Source organism: Lynx canadensis, chromosome C1, assembly GCF_007474595.2.
Source record: "Lynx canadensis isolate LIC74 chromosome C1, mLynCan4.pri.v2, whole genome shotgun sequence".
In the NCBI taxonomy this organism is placed as follows: Eukaryota; Metazoa; Chordata; class Mammalia; order Carnivora; family Felidae; genus Lynx; species Lynx canadensis.
Window position 1 is genome coordinate 200,137,214 of NC_044310.1, and position 23,196 is coordinate 200,160,409.

General features: G+C 44.2%; 2 protein-coding genes and 1 long non-coding RNA gene across 5 annotated transcripts in view; all 3 read right to left on the reverse strand.

Moving 5' to 3' along the window:
- Positions 1 to 6,465, reverse strand: part of MREG (melanoregulin) — a 62,272-nt gene extending 55,807 nt beyond the window's left edge. Inside the window, exon 1 of one of the 2 annotated variants that reach the window (XM_032594513.1) lies at positions 6,276 to 6,465. Coding sequence is in view for 1 of the 2 variants with exons in the window: in XM_030325601.1 (XP_030181461.1) it covers positions 1,904 to 1,998 (95 nt within the window). In the remaining variant the exon portion in view is untranslated. Of the gene's footprint in view, positions 1 to 1,903; positions 2,020 to 6,275 lie in introns of those variants that run through there. The other variant, XM_030325601.1, reaches the window with a different exon arrangement.
- A 2,303-nt stretch (positions 6,466 to 8,768) lies between these two features.
- LOC115520865 lies at positions 8,769 to 12,302 on the reverse strand. Its single transcript, XR_003970880.1, has 2 exons — positions 12,086 to 12,302; positions 8,769 to 9,054 (listed from the first exon to the last, which is right to left on the reverse strand). It is a non-coding gene; the product is annotated as an uncharacterized LOC115520865 (long non-coding RNA).
- Positions 12,303 to 21,401: 9,099 nt separating this feature from the next.
- PECR (peroxisomal trans-2-enoyl-CoA reductase) overlaps positions 21,402 to 23,196 on the reverse strand; it is a 28,464-nt gene continuing 26,669 nt past the window's right edge. For both annotated transcript variants that reach the window (XM_030326318.2, XM_030326319.1), the window contains one exon: positions 21,402 to 22,038. In XM_030326318.2, coding sequence (XP_030182178.1) covers positions 21,953 to 22,038 — 86 coding nt within the window. In that variant the 3' untranslated portion in view covers positions 21,402 to 21,952. The remainder of the gene's footprint in view (positions 22,039 to 23,196) is intronic.

Consider the following 23,196-nt stretch of genomic DNA (forward strand, 5'->3'; position numbering starts at 1 on the left):
CATACAGGTACCCACACACACACCTATCACTGCCCCACACATCAATCACTAAGTGGCTCTTCCCAAACCTTGCTACCCTGAAATGATGCCAGAATTGACACTAAACCACAAAAGACCAGTCCACTCATATTCACATGCTCAGAAGAATAACAATGATCATTAACAACAACTAGAATTTATTGAGTGTTTACTATGTGTCAGACATTCTACTAAACACAGGGATTAGCTCGTTTCATTTCTCATGGAAACCCTTTGAGGTACACATTGTTCTCATCCCCATTTTATAGATGAGGAAATTAAGGCACAAATAAGTTCCATAATTTGTGCCCAGTCACCCAGTTGGAATTTTCACCCCAAACAATCTGACTCGTGAGGACTATACATACTGTTCTGTCCCCCATTGGCTCCATCCTCCTAAAAATCACTTGCAAAATGTACTGACTTACAGTAAACCAGGCAGGTCAAGATTTTTAACTCCAATAGCAATCCTGGATGGAAGACTGGAAAGACCCAAGGCACTGAGAAGGAGTGCTGTATTTCTAGTGGCAGTGAATATTGACAAGTTGGATGTACAAGCCAAGCATGAAATTCTAGGTTGTTACCCACTTCATTTGGGACTAAGGGAACTTCACCAGATGTCTCCCTGCCCATATTGACCTAACAATCTAAGTGGGAAACCATCAGCAAGGGCACACGAAAACATTGTGTATTGTGTATACAATTGTTTATATATAAAAGAACGTGACCTGTATGTTTACATACATGTGCGCTCACTAAGCAGTGAGGGGCAGATGGTAAATCCCAAACCCTAAATCATAGGAGTGAGAGATGAATAAGCAGAAAGCAATCCAAGAAGACTGCTTGGGGGCGGGGGGGTGGGGGAGGGTGTTGAGAACCAGCATTTAGGAGGGGCAGGAAAGATCAAGGTCTCCTTGAGGCAATGGTGAGGGGAATAAGAAGGCTGGATTGTTCCTAGAGCGGCCAGGATGCCTGTCTGGTTAAATCAAGGAGTCCGCAGTATTTAATATGCTGGAAAATAAGAGTGGGCAGGCACTAAGGGGATACATAAGACCTCAAAAGTCAAGGGAAGTGTTTGGACCTGACAGAGTAAGAAAAGGTAAATCATGCTTTGGAAAAGTAACGAAAGCTTTATCTTGTCAACTGCACATTGCATAAAAAAACACTGGCTTCGATATTTGCTTACCAAACCCTTGACTTTCACTTCACATACTGTTCCCTAATTTCATGTTAAATCTTTCGTTTCTATCCTGTCTACCTCCAAGGCATGCCCTTGTGGAACCTTCGTTTCACCAAAGCGGAGGTACAAAATAACTGCTTAAAATGACAGCCCCGAACAAAACTGTGTCGTACGGCCCTTCAACAAAGCCACGCCAAATGTGCATCCAATTTCCTCACGCTTCCTAACTTCACCTGTAATGAGACCACATCCCAGTGAACAGGATGCCCCTTCAGAAAGTAGGCATTTTTTTAAATGTGAAAAATATCCCCTGTGCTCAGTCACTTAAATTGTCTGTCTTTGGTAATAAACTTGAATGCAAAGTATCCAACTTGTTTTTTTCCCCCTGGGTGAAACAGAAACTCACAGGCGTCCGTTTCACTGAAATACGCCTATCCGTACGCAGTCGGTCACAGCAAAGGACCCAAATCGAGCCCCTTTGCAAACTTCTCTCCGGTCCCTCCCTTGGCGCGGATTTCCACACGCATCCACCCGGGTCTCCGGCGTCTCCGGGGATCTCACCCAGGCAGAAGTCTCACCCAGGGGGCAGGGTCTCCAGGAAGGGACCAAGGGGCGCCTCATGGGGGCACCGCGAAGCCCAGCCCGCCTCCCCAGCTCGGACCAGCGCGCAGGCACCAGGCTCCGCGCGGCCGGCCGCGCACCCACCTGACCAGGGGCTCCTTCTCGGGCACGGCGGGCCCCTCCAGGCACCTGCACGGGCAGCAGCAGCACACGGTCCTCAGCCAGTCCCGCGGCCCCATGGGGAGCGAGGTGCCCCACGGCGCCGGCACACTGGGAGACGGCCGCGGCGGCGGCGGCGGCGAGCGAGCGCGGCTGGGGCGCGGCCACCCGGCCGGCGTCCAGGTGCGGGGACAGTCGCGGGGCCGGGCGTCGCGGGCCAGTCCGTGCGCATCACGCCGCGGCCGGGGACGCGGGCGAGGCCGAGACGCCTGCACGGCCCAGGTCTGCGCGGCCGCGCGCTTTCCTGCACTTAGGTTTTGTTTGGGGCGCGTGTTGCGCTGGGGCTTTTTCCCCCCTCTTTTCTTTTAATTCCCCGGGCGCAAATTGGGACGCATGCGTCCCCGACACGCTCTGCTGCTGCCCTCTAAGGAGGAAGCAGGGACTCCAGGCGGAGGGCAGCACCGACGGGCAGCCCCGGCCGGGGGGAAGGCGGGGCAGGCCCCCAGTGGCCGAGCACGAGGTTGGCCTGAATCTATTCATACTTTTTATTGGCTTCACTCCCGGAGGAAATAAAAGGTCCTCCTTCCTACTCCCGTGCCTTCAGAGCAGTGCTTAGGGCGGATTTTTACCGCGTCAGCTCCACACAGAGTAAAAGCTACCAGAAGAGCACGCATTGACACATTACAGAAGTGGGTTTCTGGGTTTTTTTTTAAGATCTTTTATTTTTAAGTCATCTCCACACCCAACGTGGGGCTCAAACCCGGGAGAGCAAGAGCCCCACGGTCCCCCACCTGAGCCAGCCAGGCGCTTCCAGAAGTAGGTTTTTTAAAAGTACTATATCGCGATGATTTTTTAAGTCGTTTTCAGGGTCACTGGTCCTTAAATAACTCCCTTAAAAAAGGGGGGGGGGAGTGTGTGAGCAACCTCTATCATTAGTTCCCTGCAATTTTCCAGCGCTATTTATACTCTTATTTATGCTTGTAGGAACTTGCAAGTATATGTACTTACACACCCCCGCCCCTCCTTTTTTCACCCAAAGGGTGACATACTCCACATATTTCTGCCCTGGCTTGTTCCACTCAGTACATCAGACCGTTCCACATCAAGCCGTGTGTTTCTTCCTTTATCACTTTAACAGTTATATATTGTGAAGTCATACTGATGCCCGTGTATGATTCAACCGGACCCCCTATTCAGGGACGTTTAAGTTCATTCCAACTTTTTGTCACTAAAATAATGCTGCAGGGCACTGGGTGGCTCAGTCTGTTAAGCTAGGACTCTTTTTTTTAATTTTTTTTTTCAACGTTTATTTATTTTTTGGGACAGAGAGAGACAGAGCATGAACGGGGGAGGGGCAGAGAGAGAGGGAGACACAGAATCGGAGCTGTTTCCGGGGCTCGAACTCACGGATCGTGACCTGGTTGAAGTCGGACGCTTAACCGACTGCGCCACCCAGGCGCCCCAAGCTAGGACTCTTGATTTAGGCTTAGGTTACCATCTCAGGGATGGTTCCTGTGATCCAGGCGCTCTCTCTCTCTCTCTCTCTCTGCTTCAAATAAATAAACTTAAAAACACCAACAACACATATATCTATTGAGTAAATGCTTGGCAGCTAAATGCTGGGTCATAGGTAAGATGCCTTTTTAAATTTTGATGGATCTCGTGATTGCTCTCCAAGGAGGCAATTCCAATTTGTGCTCTGACAGCAACATGTGAAAGCATCTATTCCCGTACGCCCCCACCAGTACGCCCCATCTATTCCCGTACGCCCCTACCATCTAATTTTTCATCTTTGCCAGTCTGATTTACTCAGCAAATACTTTATAAGCATCTGTTACGTGCCAGACTTGTACCAGGCGCTAGGGATACAGCAGCGAACAAAAGAAACAAAAATCCCTATTCTCTTGGAGCAAACATTCTAGGCAGAGAGTTAGACAAACAAAACAAGTGTGTTCTTTAGTGTGTTAGTAGGTAATGTGGGCTGTGGAGGAAAAGAAGGCACAAGAAGTGCCAGGAAGGGGTGTGTGTGTGTGTGTGTGTGTGTGTGTGTGTGTGTGTAGTGGGGAGAGGGATGTTGTCCGTAGTTTTATATAAGGTGGTCACAGAAAGCCTCCTAATATGGTGACGTTTAAGCCAAGACTTGAAGATGAGCAAGCCAGCTATGATATCACAGGGAAGAGCATTTCAGGGAGAGTGAGACTATATGCAGAATCCCAGAGGAGAGAGAATAAACTATAGGGTGCATGAGAAAGAGAATTCTAGGGGCCCTGGAGAGGTGTGGGCCAGTAGGAAGAGTAAAAGGAAATGATGGAATCAGGGACCACGTAAGACTGTGCAAGGATGCTGGATTTTGCCGAGCTAAGCTCCGAGTTGGAGGGTTTTGAGTAGAGGGAGTGATATGGTCTGCCTGGGTGGTTAACAGGATCCTTTGGCTGCTATCTTGAGAAGACACTGGCTGCAAAGGGCTGTTTAGGGAGATACAAATGGAGGCCGTTCTAATGATCCAGGTGATGTACCATGGAGATAGCAGTAGAGGTGGTATGGACTCTGGATAGAATTTGTTGTTTGCCGTTATTGTTGTTGTTTTAATTTTTATTTATTTTTGAGAGACAGAGCGCGAGCAGGGAGGACAGAGAAAGAGGGAGACACAGAATCCGAAGCAGGCTCCAGGCTCCGAGCTGTCTGCACAGAGCCCGACGTGGGACTCGAACTCACGAACAGTGAGATCATGACCTGAGCCGAAGCCAGACGCTTAACTGACTGAGCCACCCAGGCACCCCGTGGACGGAATTTGAAGGTAGAGCCAACAAGAGTTGCTAAAGGATTGGAAATAGGGTGCGAAAAAAGAAAGAAGGGACTCTAGGTGAGGGCTGACCAGCTACAAAAGTTGAATTGCCATTGATTGAGATAGAGAAGAGTGTAGGGGGAGCAGGTTTGCAGGGGTGAGGAGGAAGAGCAAGAGTTTATTTTCAGAAGTGTCGATTCTCATGGGCAGTGGATTAATTTTTTAAATGTGTTGCTACACATAAGCGTGTCCTGTTGTGGCTACATTATAAGGCCGAGGGAGTTTATCAAGTGTGTGTTCGTTGACAGGCTGGCTACCGAAGGATAGGAAGCGGAAAAGGAGGTTCCTGTGACTCTGACTTAGCTGGGGAGACTGGATGTGGACCCATCATGAAAAACTAACATGACAAAAGTAGCAGCTACTGGCAGGCAGCACGGGGCTGTGGTATCCAGCCTGGCACCAGGCCATTTATCACTTGCATCTGTGGCAGGACGGAGGCTGAGTGTTGCCCTGGACGGCAAACTTCCCACTAGCTGGAAATCCCCTTGGGTGAATGCACTAGGTTCTAAAACTGGTTTTTGAATGTGCATCAACCCACTTAGGTTCAAGCAGAAAGTCGGTAGAGAGGCCTGCCAAAATGTGAACTCAGCCAGCAAAAAGATGAACTCTCGGGTCTGGCAGCTACTATGAACTACTGGGGTTGAATTTATCGAGTGGATGAATTACAGAAGGCTTTCAGCTCTTGGAAGATGTAGGTGCCCTGCCCCTTTACTGGCTTTGATCTTCAACAAGTCATTTTTCTGAACCGCAGTTTTCCAATCTGTGAAATGGAGACGATGAATCTGGCCCTACTGAACTAGATACAGCTGTGAGATTCAAATGAAATGGTTTGAAAACCATAAAGCACCTTAGAAATATCGAAGTTCAACACTATTTGTTGGGGTTATTACGGAGGATGGCGAGATTATACACAATGCTTGGCTAGCTAAAATGTAACACGGAGATCTTGGTGGGGGCATGGGAACAGAAGGGGGGTCCCCCCATTTGGGTGGAGGCAGCGGGAAGCTACCTACATTCCCAATGGCTTGAGGAGTCCTTTTCACCTCTTTCTCAGGACAGAGAGGTAAAGTAACAGCCTCCACGAGGCCCTGACCTGGAGGAAGGGATGCATCAGGAAGAACATCCATGTGTGAAGGAGCCAAAGCTGCTCGCACTGACCCTCGTGTTGTCAGGGCAGAAAGAGGGAACTTATAACCCTGTTCATGCTTCCGTTTCAGATTGGCACCCACACATTGCCAGACGTCGACATCCAGAGTGCCGTTTTTGGGAAGCCATGGGTTAATATCTAAGGCAACCCGAAGCATATGCTGTAATTGTTTCTTATTTCTATCTGCCCCATTGGCTTCAAGTCACTGCTTTAGGACCTTGATATATCGCCTTTGTTCAGAGCATGAGGCTGCCCCACGTAGAAAGTCTTAATAACGCACGAGAGTAAAGAGAAAAGGAAAACAAAACCCAGGCCTGAAAAGTTCCAGAACTCGGCTGTTCTCGGAAGAGAAGCCGACGACTTACTGCGCAGACTTTCATTTTCGAGCGTCCCTTCGGGTCGGTCTCAAGCGCTCACACAGGGCACCACTTGCCAGGAATGGATGGCAAACACTGTGCTCATGGAGGAAAGATTACTCCACACTTTGCTAGGAGAGACAGGAGAAGGCCTGGGGGTCAAAGTTTGCAGACGAAGACCCCGTTCGCCTCACTCGTATTCTCGTTTATTGTGGTGTCAGGTTAATCATAAATCTTAGTGGGCTTGTGCACAGAGGGCGTATGACATTCCAGGCATGCAGGAACAAAGGGCACACGACTTAAAGGTGAACAAGCACAAGAGACTAATAAAATCAGAGGTGGGCAGCAAGGGCCTACGTGTCCTACTGTTCTGCTAAACTGAGAATACAATGTAGAGATAACAGAGTTCCCCAAGGACTGCAGAAACACTTGTCAGGGCTGCCTAGGCATTCTGCAGGCAGGGGGGCTATGCAGGCCTGGGCATTCCAAGGTGCCCACACACACCCCCCCCCCAAGCTTAACTGCAGCCCACCAGAGATCTCTGTGTTACATTTTAGCTAGCCAAGCATTGTGCATAATCTCATCATCCTCAGTAATCATCCCAACAGCTATTGTTTTTTAATGCTTATTTATTTTTGAAAGAGAGAGAGTACAAGCAGGGAGGGGCTCGTCGAAGCAGGCTCATTGCTGACAGCAGAGAGCCCAACGTGGGGCTTGAACTCACCAACTGCAAGACCATGACCTAAGCTGAAGTCTGACGCTTACCTGACTGAGCCACCCACAACACTATTGATTAAATCCAGTATAGGCCTGTTGGGCAAATGTGGATTCCAATGTTATTGGGCTTACCTATGACAATACTTCTTTTCATGTTCGTAACTCTGCCTTGCGTGGGCATCTTTTACGTGGTCTGTTTCAGACATGATATTCTAGAAAGCCAAGGAACCACATCTACTTAACGAACGTGATCAGGAGGTTAATGTCCTGTGCCTTACGAAGAATCATGTATACTGTTGGCCTGCTCTAACAATTATTAACAGTTTTCTTTTAAAATTAGTTTTAAGTTTTATTTTTTTTTTTTAAATTTTTTTTTCAATGTTTATTTATTTTTGGGACAGAGAGAGACAGAGCATGAACGGGCGAGGGGCAGAGAGAGAGGGAGACACAGAATCGGAAACAGGCTCCAGGCTCTGAGCCATCAGCCCAGAGCCTGACGCGGGGCTCGAACTCCCGGACCGCGAGATCGTGACCTGGCTGAAGTCGGACGCTTAACCGACTGCGCCACCCAGGCGCCCCTAAGTTTTAAAACTTATAAATGAAACGTTCCTCTAAAAAAGTTGAAATATTACAGGGTAAGTTCCTTCTGACCATGACCCACAGTCCTGTTCACTTTCCATCCTGTCCAGGGTAACCTTATTATCAGTATGGTACCAACCTGTTTCTGGACAGACACGCACTTATGTGCCCCTGTGTTGTCTATATAACATCACTGTGTGTGTCATTATTTTTGGTAGTGTTTTGTTTTAATAGAAAAGGCACACATTAATCTGCCAGCTTTTCCCACCTAATAATAGGTCTTAGATGTCTATCCAATTAATGCATATAATAGCACCCCACTCGTTTTAAGTGATGTGACTCTTCTATTTATCAATTTTTAAAGGATTGTTATATCTGTGTTTTTGTAGTGCTTATCTTCCCAGAAGTTAAAAACCTGTATGATTTCCCTGTTTTTGGTAAATTGGGCCTTGGTTAGGAATAACGGTGTCACCAGACCCTCGGCTTTCAGACCCGTTTCAGACCCGTTTCCTGTTTCAGACCTCATTCGCAGGAGAGTAGCAACCGTTCCTTTTTTTAGAGTGATGCTAGATTGTTCCTACCGCCTAAGGTGACACCAACACCACCCACCACAAACAGTAGCATCTGACATTTACCAAGAGCTCTTGGGCACCTGATGTCGGTGACTAGGCAGTCCCCTGGGGCAAATGGTGACTCACAGACCCATCAGCTGCTTGTGTTCAAGGCCGAACTGCTGGCCCATGTTGTCAGATTTCTCCGTGGCAGGAAAAACTCTAGAATCTTCTTTGCAAACAACCAGTATACTTTAAAAATTTATTGACAATTCTTGAGAGTTGGAGGCAAAGGCACATGCAGGGCAGGAAAAATGAGAAAACCAAAATACTTAAGCTACAACAGCACATCATGAGTGCATTCCACAGGAAAGATCTGCTTGTAACAACGTAGGTCAAGCAGATGTCGTTCATATAGTCGTTCAACAAGTGTTTATTGAGCCAGGTACTGGGCATACAATGGTGAACTAGAATGTGGGTTTTATCCATGAAGACAAGAACTTTGTTTTGTTCTTTGCACTGTCTACAACAGTGCAGATCCATGGTAGGGACTCAACATAGAAGGATATTCTGTATCACAACATCTAGAACAGTGCAGACACATAGTAGGCACTTAACAAATACGTTGACTAAATACATGAAAACAGAAAAAGAGCTGTTTAGTGAACCCAGAGTTTGCACGAAGTTATGTTTAATTTCTGAAGAGCCCATTCACGAGCTACCCAAATGCAATAGAGACCTGAAGGGCACTGTCTTCCTTTTAGAAAACAGACAAGTTCTGAAACAAGCCAGTATCTCGAGCCAACCTCAGCATTATCAGTCACCTTAAGTGACCCAGGATGGACAGCTAACATGCCTCCCATCTCTGGAGAAGTCACATCAGGGAGTAAAATGAGTGGATGTCACCAAGGTTTAGCAGGGAGCACCCATGGAATCCGCACCTGTGGAAGAGAAGGGGAAGAAAGAGAGCAGGACCAAACCTCAGCCCTACAGAGACTTCATGGGGAAGTATGAGAGGGTGGTTTACACCCTCATGATGATCATCCTCTGGATGAGGGCCACCGAGGAAGAGAACATGACCTTGGCTGAGGCCACTGTCTTTGGTTGAGGTTGTCCAGGAAGGGGGCTGACAGCTGAGGGCTGTCTGCTGCCAGCATTTCCAGAAGCTGTCTGATAACACCTTTCTTCCGGAGGGAGGACCATAATATCCACTGCCTTGCAACCCCTATAACTAAATCCATCCCTGTGGGTTGTTTTGTAAGCTCAGAATCTCCTCCTTCTGGACATGCCAGGAATTCTTTTATCAGATTACTTGATAAAATATGTAGATTTATTTTTTTAATTGTGGTAAAATAATAAAGACTCCCAGGCATCATCACTAAAGCCTTCTACGCTTAGAAGGGAACATTCTAGAAATATGGTTCAAGGAACTGTATTCACCAGTGGAGGCAATCCCATCCATATTAAACATATTAAAAATCCAAGCTACAATGTGGATGAACTACAAAAACATTATGGTAGGTGAAAAACAGGCAGACACGAAAGGTCACGTATTGTGTGATTAATTTACATGATATGTCCAAAATAGGTAAATCCAAAGAGGCCGAAGCTCATCTGGTTGTCGCCAGGGCTGAGAGGAGGGGAAATGAGGAACGACTGCTTAATGGATATGGAGTTTCCTTTGGGGAATGTTTTGGAACTGGACAGAGGTGGAGGTTGTGAATATACTAAATGCCACTGAACTGTTTATTTAAAATTGTTAATGGTAAGTCGATTTCACCTGGATTTTTTTATTTTATTAAAAAAAATTTTTTTAGTGTTTATTTTGGGTGGGGGAGGGGCAGAGAGAGAGGGAGACACAGAATCCAAAGCAGGCTGCAGGCTCTGAGCTGTCAGCACAGAGCCCAATGTGGGGCTCAAACTCACGAACTGTGAGATCACGACCTGAGCCGAAGTCGGACACTTAATTGACTGAGCCACCCAGGTGCCCCTCACCTGAATTTTTTAAAATGGGTTAAAAAGACCTCTTTCCTGGGGCACCGGGATGGCTCAGGAGGTTAAGCCTCTGACTCTCAATTTCAGTCAGGTCATGATCTTGCAGTGGTTGTGAGATTGAGCCCCGCATCAGGCTCTGAGCTGAGTGTGGAGCCTGCTTGGGATTTTCTCTCCCTCTCCTTCTGCCCCTCTCCCCCGCTTGTGCTGTCTCATTCTCTCTCTCAGAATAAATAAACATAAAAGAAAGAAAACTTTAAAAAAAAAAAAGGCCTCTTCCCTGGATGCGCCCGTTATATTAAAATTAACCCTCTACTGTAGAAGGCTTCACTTTTGAGTACCTGGATATTATTAAAATGTTGTTACTCTGTCCTCAGGCTAAATTCATTTTCTACAAGGTGAGTCAAACTATTTATATTTAAAAATCTATGTTCCTGTTCAAGTAGTAGACGCTGAATAGGTACAAAATTATGTACAACAATAAGCAATTCCTTTAAACATAGAAGATAACTTCTGTTTGTAAGAGTATTTTTCTTCAAAAGGAGTTTAGAGTTGTGTGATTCACACACCATTAAAAGTATGTTGAGGGGCGCCTGGGTGGCGCAGTCGGTTGAGCGTCCGACTTCAGCCAGGTCACGATCTCGCGCTCCGTGAGTTCGAGCCCCGCGTCAGGCTCTGGGCTGATGGCTCGGAGCCTGGAGCCTGTTTCCGATTCTGTGTCTCCTTCTCTCTCTGCCCCTCCCCCGTTCATGCTCTGTCTCTCTCTGTCCCAAAAATAAATAAACGTTGAAAAAAAAATTTAAAAAAAGTATGTTGAAATAAAAATAATGCTCAGAGATTTCAGGGTCTCCAAAATGATTATCTATTTGGAAAGGGACACTCCAAACAAACTTCTATTTAAAAATACCTAATAAAAACCATTCCTCTTTTGTTGCTAAAATGTGAAGAATTGCATCTGAATATTTTGCTTTAATGTGTTTGGTATTTGGTGACAGAAAGAATAACAGTGCAAATATATTTGTTTGAAGCTAAAATTTCTGTGAATTAAAGGATGTTTAAACAAATAAGATCCTTTCGGCCCCACTGCCTCTCCACCACAATTAGCCAGCATAGTCTGGAGTTCTCAAAGAGAAATAGAACTTGGAAGCAAAGAGAATAGTCCAAAAACCATGAAATAGTTAAGATACCAGAACCTTCAAAGAAGGAAAGAAAAAGAGTCAGTTTAAAATATGCCTTTGTGGGGCACTTGGGTGGCTCAGTCGGTTAAGTGTCCAACTTCAGCTCAGGTCATGATCTCACGGTTCGTGAGTTTGAACCCCGCATAGGGCTCTGTGCTGGCAGCTTGGAGCCTGGGACCTGCTTCAGGTTCTGTGTCTCCCTCTCTCTCTGTTCCTCCCCCACTCGCACTCTCTTTCTCTCTCTCTCTCAAAAATAAACAAAGATTTAAAAAGTAAATAAAATAAAATAAAATATGCCTTTGTATTCTGTGTGTCCAAAAGACTCCCATGTCATACCAAAATTCTCAAGTGTACCGACCTTTTACATTCTTGTTTTTAAAGATAAAACATAGGGGTGCCTGGGTGGCTCAGTCGGCTGAGTGTCCAACTTCAGCTCAGGTCATGATCTCACGGTCCGTGAGTTCAAGCCCTCCGTCGGGCTCTGTGCTGACAGCTCAGAGCCTGGAGCCTGCTTTGGATTCTGTGTCTCCCTCTCTCTCTGCCCCTCCCCGACTCACGCTCTGTCTTTCTCTGTCAAAAATAAATAAGTTGTCTAGAACTTATATATATAGATATATATAGAACTTATATATAAAGATAAAATATAAAAACTCTTCTTTTTTGATGTTTATCAAGACATTCTGTCCTTAGGCTTAAATCAAGCTCTATTTAAATTTGAAAAAAAAAATTCCAGTTTTGATTTTTAAAATAATAATAAAAACAAAAAATAAAATAAAATAAAATATGCCTAATAGCAACATACCTAGGTGGCCCGGGGGATTAAGCAGTGGTCTTGATCTCAGGGTCCTGATCTCGGCATGTGCGCTGGGCTCTGCACTGGGCATGAAGCCTACTTAAAAAAAAAAAATCATAAGATAAGATAAGATGAGATAAGATAAAATGCCTAAGAGCAAAACTTCCTCTTCTAGACAACTAGGAGTTAAATCACTATCCTCCTTCCCCCTCTCTGATAAAAGAGCCATTTATAAATGTCATTATTTTTCTAAAGCATTCCAAATTTGAGAATAATGTATAAAATGCCTTCTAAATTTCAAAACACATTTAAAAGTTATTATATAATGAAATTTAAATTTTTAATGTTTACCTTTTTCTTCAAGAACGCAATTTTCTCAGGGTGCCTGGGTGGCTCAGTTGGTTAAGCCTCTGACTCTTAGTTTCAGCTCAGATCATGACCTCACAATTTGGGAGTTCAAGTCCCATATCTGGCTCCGTGCTGACAGTGCAGAGCCTGCTTGGGATTTTCTCTGCTTCTCTCTCTGCCCCTCCCCCACTCATTCTCTCTGTCTCTCTCAAAAATAAATAACCTTAAAAAATGTTAATCTCTTTATTAAAAAAAAGAATGCAATTTTCTTTCTTTCCCTCTTCAGTAGTTACTTCAGACTGAAAAACTTTTAAATTTGATGGGGCGCCTGGGTGGCGCAGTCGGTTAAGCGTCCGACTTCAGCCAGGTCACGATCTCGCGGTCCGTGAGTTCGAGCCCCGCGTCGGGCTCTGGGCTGATGGCCCAGAGCCTGGAGCCTGTTTCCGATTCTGTGTCTCCCTCTCTCTCTGCTCCTCCCCCGTTCATGCTCTGTCTCTCTCTGTCCCAAAAATAAATAAACGTTGAAAAAAAAAATTAAAAAAAAAAAAATTTGAGGCCCAGCATTTCGAATTTCATACAAGAATTTGGGTTTCTGAGCCAAAAAATAAATACCTGAAGCTTCGTGTAAATGTGATCTAAAACAGTACTTTAAATGGAAATAAACCACATTTGAAGTGTGTGGTGTTTGTAAAACAAAGATCTATTTTATAAATTGTCTCCAAAAAAATCCCTAGATCATCCAAAAATATATACAAATCAACAGAAGAGTTTCCACTCGATCTTTCTAGACAGTGCCTAAATGTGTAATATCAGGCATTCGTTGTGTATTAATTTAATTCTATTGTATCTTGATATACTGCGGATGTTTTTCAAGCATACTTGGATTGTGGAAATTTAATTTTTGGATAGCATGAACATAATGTCTGTTTGAATTTATCCTCAGTTATTTTAGCAAGTGGTATTCTGCCTTGGGGTAGACTTAATGAATGAATGAGGGATCATAAATAAATAAGGACCATACACCTAAAAATAGTTACAATGGAAATTTTAAATTATATATATTTTGCCACATTAAAGGAAGAAGCAAAAAAGTAAGAACCCATCTATGAGAGAGAGGGAGAGAGGCAGGTGTTTCTGATTATTTTCCCCATAGAAACATAGAACTAAGTGTAGACCACTCAAAATATATAATGCTGTGATCAGAACATTTACAAATAGCAATTCCAATAAAAATACTAGTACAGGGGCGCCTGGGTGGCTCAATCGGTTAAGCGTCTGACTTCAGCTCAGGTCATGATCTCGCAGTTCGTGGGTTCGAGCCCCATATCCGGCTCTATGCTGCCAGCTCAGAGCCTGGAGCCTGCATAGGATTCTGTGTCTCCCTGTCTCTCTCTGCCCCTCCCCACTCGTGCTCTGTCTCTGTGTCTCTCAAAAATAAACATTTAAAAAAATACTAGTACAATCAAAAAGACATGTTATATTCTTAATAAATAAGTTACCTTTAAAATAAAAGGATGACGGTAGCTTCATGGGGATTTGAGGATTGAGCTGCTGAGTTAGGGCAGCAAAGGCAAATGGGGAAGACCACGCAGAAAGTAGAATCAGCACTTCCCATGGCCTGGAGGCTGGCATTCGGGCTGGCATGTCTAAAACCTCAAACTTACTATTCCTCTCTTGAGAGTCCTCAAATTCAAGGATGCTGAGTCATGCTCATAAACTCACTAGGAATTGAAGTACGTGGTGTAGACTTACACAACACTCTTGCAGTGGCTAAACATTTCAATGGACCAGAGCAGCCCATTAATTCCCCTCAGGCAAAGCTGCACAGAAAAATCCAATTTTTAGACTTCTTTTTGGACGTGGATTCAGAGGGAAAGGAGTTGGTTTCATGAATTCGGTTCTGAGAGTCTGATGCATCTTTCTCCAAAACAGGTACCCTACATGCCAAGCAAAGCACACGTTTGTAGCCCGTGGGTGGGGCTTGTGTGTCTTATGACCAGTGATAGGTGGGAGCTGTTGGTGGTGACCATATGGACTTTTCTTACATTGCCATGGTGATCACTCTCCCACTTTGGAGAGTTGCATGTTTTTCTGTTCACATTAATATTTCAAATCAAAATTAATTCTTGATGTGAAATGACAGGAAATTTGGAATTTACTCTAAGATACTTAGAAATCAAGTAGGAGAGAGAGATAAACAAATTTGAGAAAATATAGATCATTATTAAAGCTGGGTATTGGCTTTTATTATACTCTTCTCTTTAGCATGTGTTTAAATAGTTCCATTAAAAAAAATTTTTTTTAACGTTTATTTATTATTGAGAGACAGAGAGAGACAGAGCATGAGCATGGGAGGGGCAGAGAGAGGGGGAGACACAGAATCTGAAGCAGGCTCCAGGCTCTGAGCTGTCAGCAATGAGCCCGACGCGGGGCTCGAACCCACAGACCTCGAGATCATGACCTGAGCCGAAGTCGGACACTCAACCGATTGAGCTACCCAGGTGCCCCTAAATTTTTTTTTTTTTTATCTCTTGATGTCTTGGTGCTAGTCTGTCTCTCTCAGTATGTCGTGTTAGTCACCAGCTCTACAGGTAGACCGTTTTCATTCAAATCCCACTTCTGCCATTTGCTAAGTGAGATCTTGGCCTGTTTGTGCCAATTTTCCCCGCTATAAAAATACTGGTAGTGGAGAAATCTACCCCACGTGAATTGTGTAAGGTTAGGATGGCATCATTCATGGAAGGCGTTTGGCAGAATGTGGCATATAGTAATCACTCAATAAATGATAACTATTGTTCTCTACCATATAGTGATTCTACAGCCCTGTGGGCAATATATTTCTACTCTCCAGTTTGAACTCTCAAGACAACCACAAGGACCATTTCTACAAACACACACACACGCATACACACTTTGCTTGCTCATCAAAATGTTTTCTTCTGTATCTCCCTGAACGGCTCCTCAGGTTCATTCCTCTAGGTAAAATGTAAGAATGAATTAGAATCCAATAAAGTTACCCATCCTCCCCAATTCCCCTACTCTCCACCCCAACAATATAGAAGAGAAGGGTTGCTTAGTCCCCTGTCCCTCCCTGCCACAGTCCATCTCACCAACCCCCAATCCAGACTCAATGCCTCACATGTGAATCTTTCCCCAGGAAGAAACAGACTTGTCCTCTCTTTTTGGTTCATCTGAAAACAAGAAGCCAAAGAAATCTAACAAAATAAGCTTTGGTACCCACAGCCTTGACTTCAGAAGATCAAAATTACAAGGTAAGAAATTCTGATTGACAATTACTATGAATCACCCATAGCAATGACTCCTTTTTTGAAAAGGAGTTTGTGATAACTATTTAAGTTTAAACTATTTAAGTTTGTGATAAGTATTACATTTGAAATAAAAGGTAATTCTGTTGAGTCATACTTAAAACTACAAACTCTAACTGAATTTGTGACTCAGTCTATACATATGAAAACAGAAGCTTAATGGTCCAAATAGTCAAGAGAATCAAGGAATATTGTTTTTACTTTGCTTATTTGTTTGGGTTCTTCCAAATTTACCAATTGGATATCATTTCCCTATTCGAGCATATGAACTCAGGAATATCAATGTTACTGAAATAAGTGGACTATTGTCCATATCTTTCAAACCTACATGTTTACTCAATCAGCTTGTGCTGGAGCTGACTGATAATGTTAACTAACCAGTGTGGGAGGCTGGCCAGGAGCACATAGACTATGCCCACTGCCCACAGGGCAGAATTCAGGTTAAGAGGCAATAGCTTTGTACCACCAAAACATATTCTGTTTGGAACCTGGTCTTTCACTACGTTTGCCACATCCACGTACCCCCATGAACCACTGTATGTCAAGTGCAAACTCTCTCCTGTTTCTCCCAAATAACCTTTATTTACAGCCAACTAATTCTTCCCCATGTTACCCTATATCCAAGTTATGAATGAGACCATTTTCATTTTGCAATTTTTTTTTTATTTTAGGAAGTTCCAAACTTACCCAAAGGTAGAGAGAAGAGTAGAATTAACCATCTAATGTATAATGTATCTATCGCTGGCCTAAATAATTATTACCATGCTTCCAATCTCGTTTCACCAGCTCCCCTCCCTTCCCCAATTCGTCTTCAAACTGGAGTATTTAAAAGCAAATCCCAAATATAATTTCTTCCCGTTCTAGGTAAGGACGTTTTTTTAAAAAGTAACTGCCCTGCTATTATCACATTGAATGACCAGCAATTCTTTAATAGTATCTACTCATTCCCAATCCATATTCAAATCTCTCCATTGTCTCAGAGCTATGACAGGAATGAGTAAGCGGTGGAAGCTGGGAATCGAACCTAGGCCGTTGGACTCCAGTGGGCCCAACAGCATAACTCATGGAAGGCGAGAGTCCACCAAGAGCTCTGCAGGGACAGACAGAAAAGGGCAAAATAAGCAGGGGGATAGGATGCACGAGTGTAGTAAGCAGAAAGGTTGTTAGTAACCTCAGCGAAGTGGTCTCAGTCAGAAGGGGTTTTCAAGGTTTCCTTTCAGGGAACTGACAAGCCCTAGGACAGCAGGTTTGGAGGCTACAGATGGAAACAAGTGAGAGAACCTCGCTAGATAGGAAGAGCAAGGAAACCCTGGGGCGCAGCACCGAAACTGACTAACAGCTTTAGGACTTTCAGGTCGCCAGCATCTGACTCCCACTGGGACATAGTGTAGATTTGCCACTGGCTCCATGGGAGAGCAGAAAAGGACATGGGTGGCACGGCTGGGTGAAAGTAGACACTGGCCAACAGAGGGCTCTGCTTACCACGCAAATCATAAATAGCATTGTCTGCAAGATTCAAAATATCCCTTTGGATAACTGGAGATTTAACTATCCTTTTGGATAACTGTCATAAAACAAGGGCTAGATAATGCCTAGCTTTTAATCTAACACCTTTCTGGGATGCAGTTTCAAACCTTCCTGCCGGTTGATCAAATTTCAACAGGCAGCTGCTTCCGTGAAGTGAACCCCTTGTAAACGAGGAGTGCGGAAGACTTACGAAGAGAAGAACCTAAAGTGCAAGCGGAAGCTTTGCAGCCAGGTCTTGGCTTCCTCAGAAGGGAAGGCACTGTCCGTCCAGACAGGCTGATGTTCCACAATTAACCACAAGGGGACACTTTTTTGAGCCAAGCCCTGGAATAGTGTTGAAAATTAAAGGGGCAAATGGTAACTAACTGTTTTACAGCCACCCAATATAGGCATGTGGCAGCTATGAAATACACCATTAGGCCCTGGGGAACATAGTTAATTGCCATCTCAGCCCTAGTAGGACATTATTAGCTACTCATTGTATCTGCTATTGCCGTATTCTTTTTTTTTTTTTTTTAAGTAATCTCTGCGCCCAATGTGGGGCTCCAACTCACAACCCTGAGATTGAGAGTTGCACACTCTACCAACTGATCCAGCCAGATGCCCCATTCCCATGTTCTTTACAGTTCTCCTTACTTCCTACTAGCCAATCTCTCACTATCCCCCTTCCCTGTGATAGCTAATAATAATAATAAATTTTCCATGCTCAAGTGACCATATGGTCCTCATAGTGACAAATGCCTACTCCCAAGTTAAGAGTTTGCTTTTTCTGTGAGTGAGCAGGGACTGAGATACCACCACTCTAGATGCTTATACAAATCCTGATCCATAACCATCGAATCCCACACAACAGCATCCAACCAGGTGACCCGCATCCCAGTAAAATGTACAAGAGTGGGTCCCTGATCATGCAACCATTGATTGTATCACACACCATGCTTCCAGAAGCAACCAGCCTCACAGAGGGCTAGAGCAACCAATGCACAGCTGAAGTGCCAACAACCTTCTGAAAGGAGGGAGAACCATCTTTCAGGACGCATGTCCCCAAAGGCGTTGGGAACGTTTCTGGGAACCAATGAGTGGAAGAGGGAGTGGGCCTACTTACTATCACTTACAAAGATCCACTGTGGGACTTTGTGCTTCCCATCCATTTCTGGGCTCTGCAGCACTGGAAGTCATGGTCCCAAAGGAGGCGACTCTTGCCAGGGGACACAGTAAAGTCCCCCTGAACTACAAACTCGGGCTGATTCCAGGGCACATTAGTGTGCCTGTGCTCAGGCAGTAGCTGGTGAAAAAGAAGTCACCCTCACCAGCAGGAGGAGCAGAGCTACTGATATATAGTAAGGACAGGGTGTTCACATGTGGAACCCAGGTAATTCTCCTGGAACCCCCTTGCTCATGAGTGTCTCCTGGAACCTCCTGGCTCACATGCAGCAAGCCTGGCCTAAAAAAGTTTCTTTGATGCAAGCTGAGATGCTTCCTGCCCACTGTCTTTGTCCCCTCCTTACAAGGTGGGGAAGCAAGGTGTCAGACTTGCTCTACAGCCTGAAGGCTGTTGCTGTCTTCCTGCTCTTTATCCTCCCTGGGCATGTTCCCCAAGTCTCATGCACATCTCATTCTGTGTTGGCATCTGCTTCCCAGGAGACCCGAACTAACACAAGCCATGAAACAAAAGAGCAGTGGGGGGGGGGGGGGGGGGGGGGGGGGTGGAGGGAGATAATGTCAACAAGGGTCATCTTAATCAACAAAGTCTTTTAACATGATTAATAATTTGAGTTGCTTTTTTCCCCACTAGATGTCTTTTTCTTCCCGTTACATGCCTTTAGCACCATGACCTTACCCTTTATGGCACTTAGAACACTTGGCGGGGGCGGGGGGGGGAGGAGGGGTTAAATTTGTATGTGGCTTGATTAATGTTTCTCTCTTTCTCTCTCTTGCCCTTGTAAGCTCCCTTGAGACAAAGTCCATGTGGTTTTTTTTTTTTTTTTTCCAGTACTGCACACCCAATTCCTACTGTAATGCTTAGCACATAGTAGGGGCTCGAAATTATTGAGCGAATTATTACTGAGTGATGAAACTTACTAAGGAATATTTAGTCTATAGCAAAATTTGCTAAGTGTAGTAGCAAAAGAACATTATTGACAGGACACTATCACAAAGTGTACAAAGTCCTGGGGAATAGACTTATGATTCTAGAATACTGATAATGGTCAGCTGCCCAATAACAGGTCTAACAAGAAGATCTAATAAGGAGTTGTAGCTAAGTCTATTGCTATGTGGGGTGACCTCCGTTCCTTAAGCAGAAATAAACAAGTGTCAATACTGTGGGGCTTTATGGGATTGTTTGCAGGCATCAGCATGAGGTAATTTGAAAAGCAAGCCCTGCCTCTTCCATCTTCCACACCAACCTGTGTTAGGGCTAGCCTGCCCTCTAGCCTGGCTTGTAATTCTTAGCAACTATGATATTATCATGTCCAGAAGGCCATTTTAAAGTATTATCTAGCAGGAAAAGATTTCTGATCTTTCCACATTAATAACATGGACACAAAATGTATGGCTGTGCTCGCTCTCAGGAGCGACCCTGCACTTGAGCAAATGCAAGAGTGAGCACCTCCTTAAATGCTGCACTCTAGGCATCTCATTGGTCTCCCCCTGGTCCTGACCCTGCATGGGAGCCTAAGAAAATGGCAGATTCAGGGGCCCCTTCCCAGAGCTTGGTAAATTACATACAACTGTCGCCAACTTAACGATGGTTTGACTTACGTTTTTTCAACTTTATGACAGTGTGAAAGTGATATGCTTTCAGCAGAATCTGTACTTCGAACTTTGAATTTATCCCGGGCTGGTGATATGCAATACCTATTCTCTTCTGATGTTAGGCAGTGGCAGACAGCCATAGCTCCCAGTCAGCCAATTGAGAGGGAAACCAACCAATACAACCGTTCTGTACCCACACACCCTTTCTGGTTTTCACTTTCAGCACAGTACTCAATAAACTGCATAAGATAGTCAACACTTTATTGTAAGACAGGCCTCGTGTTAGACGATTTTGCCAAATGTTGGCTAATGTAAGTGCTCTGGGCATGTTTAAAGGAGACTAGCCTAAGCTATGATGTTCAGTTAAGCTAGGTGTATTAAATGCATTTGTGACTTAATGATATTATCAACTAACAGTGGGCTTATCAGGATGTAACCCCTTTGTAAGTCAGGGAGGATCTGTACTTTGAACTGAGAATTACTGATAGAGGGAAACATCTACTTGACTTCAAGAGGGAATAAGTCAATTGGAAGAGGTTTAATTAAGACAAAAAATGAATGTGCATAATTTATAAGTGGCATTTCTGAAATCAGTTTGCCAGAAAAAATCAAGTGAAGGCAGAATGCTGAACCCTAACACATTTGTATCACATTTAATTAAAATGTTTGTGTTGTTGGGGCGCCTGGGTGGCGCAGTCGGTTAAGCGTCCGACTTCAGCCAGGTCACGATCTCGCGCTCCGTGAGTTCGAGCCCCGCGTCAGGCTCTGGGCTGATGGCTCAGAGCCTGGAGCCTGTTTCCGATTCTGTGTCTCCCTCTCTCTCTGCCCCTTCCCCGTTCATGCTCTGTCTCTCTCTCTGTCCCAAAAATAAACAAACGTTGAAAAAAAAAAAATGTTTGTGTTGTCAATGGAGTACTACGTGGCAATGAGAAAGAATGAATATGGCCCTTTGTAGCAACGTGGATGGAACTGGAGAGTGTGATGCTAAGTGAAATAAGCCATACTGAGAAAGACAAGATACCATATGTTTTCACTCTTATGTGGATCCTGAGAAACTTAATAGAAACCCATGGGGGAGGGGAAGGAAAAAAAAGAGGTTAGAGTGGGAGAGAGCCAAAGCATAAGAGACTCTTAAAAACTGGGAACAAACTGAGGGTTGATGGGGGGTGCGAGGGAGGGGATGGTGGGTGATGGGTATTGAGGAGGGCACCTTTTGGGATGAGCACTGGGTGTTGTATGGAAACCAATTTGACAATAAATTTCATATATTGGAAAAAAATAAAAATAAAATAAAATGTGTTGTATACAAAAGGAGAAACATGAAGAAAAGGGAATACTTTGGATAGGAAATCAAGACACAAATCAAGTACTGCAAAGAAATACTACAGATAACTTTATTTTTCTTTTGAATTAAGAAGGCTTATACAAATTTGACTTCATGAACAAAACAAATCACATGTTGATAATCACCAATAAGGCTTTACTGATCCAAAAATATTTGCCATAAGAAATGAGTCACTGTGTATCTCTCGTTTTAAGAATCACAACACTGTCACAATTTAAATTTATTGCCCACCTTTCCAATTAAATAGCAAAATCTTTTGGGAGATGATGATACCTCCATTTTTAATTCGAAATTATTGCATTTTTCAAATGTTTTTTCTTAGAAATAAAAAGTAAATCATAAAGTGTGTTAAGTCCATTCCTCAAAAAATCTTTTATCACAGGCTCAACCGTATTGGTTGGGACTTAAAAATGCTTTAATTTCAGAAATAGTTTTTGCACAGGCATGATTGATAACATTAAAAAGGCAGAAAGCAATTGTTCCATGCAAATTATTAGCTCTTATAAAGTACCAAAGTGTATTCTTGAGATGTTAAGGCATCTGGGGACAAAAGACACCTCTAGTTTCCTTGGCTTAGAGCTTGGATTTATTCTTGAAAGATTCCTTCATCCTTTTGACAACAGAAATGTCCCCTGCTCCCTCAGGCCAGTTGTCATGATCTGTTAAGTAAGTAGAAAACCTCACGTCCAATACAAATCTATGAACCTCATTAATCCTCTTGGTTTCCAATAAACCCTCCTATTTTCCCTGGTTCACCCCTCTTCTCAGCGGGAAAAAGAAATCATTAGGACAAATGGCAAAAGTCCTGAGAAAAACCTGCTTTGGAATCCCAGGTCTTCCCTGGACTAGCTCTCTAGCTCTTCCAAATGTGGAGAAGTTACTCTTCCTGAACCTGTTTCCTCATCAGTTATCGGGGGGTGTAACAACATCTGTTTTTTAAAGTCATGAAAATTAGGGGCGCCTAGGTGGCTCAGTCAGTGGAGCATCCAACTCTTGATCTTGGCTCAGGTCATGATCTCACAGTTCGTGGGATAGAGCCCCACGTCGGGCTCCGGCTGACAGCATGGAACTTGTTTGGGATTCTCTCTCTCTCTCTCTCTCTCTCTCTCTCCCTCTCTCCACCCCTCCCCCCCCAAAATAAACAATTAAACTTAAAAACAAATAAAGTGAAAATTAAATGTGACAGCCTGTATACAACACTTGGCATACTGCAGACATTCAAAAAATCCTACTTCCTTAATAACCAGGATGACTTTAAAACCATGCCCTTACTTTGCACTGGGCACATATAGCTGCCTTTCCAGCATCCAGTCCTTCACCCTGTTTCCAGTAACCTCCACTTCCACTCGGGAATCCATGAGGTTCTGGGGAAGTGGCCCCACTTAGGTTACTGACTGAGCTAAGTCAAACAGTGCACTCCATTCCCCTGGCTGTTGTTATTGGTTGAGGACGGCCATTCCCATAAGCTGGTCCAAAACAGAGGGGGTCTCAGAACTCTGCTAGAAATGCTATAACCAAGTCATTCCCCTCCTCTCTCTCTCTGTCCAGATGGCTGTGAACAAAGAATCATGGCCTGTTAGGGGTCACAGGCAGCCTTCCTGTAACCAGGAGAGTCAATCTTCAGATAAAGCCAATACTGCATTAGCAAAAACAAAGGGAAAAGAAGAAATTTATTGTCCTTGATGAGATCTATGAGCATATGATTCAAGTCCGGCTTGCTTTTCAGTTATTCAGGCCAATAAATTCCTCTACTAGTTAGGTTTGAGCTGCAGCTAAAAGCATCCTGAACCAGGGCTTTCAATGTGCATTATCTAATA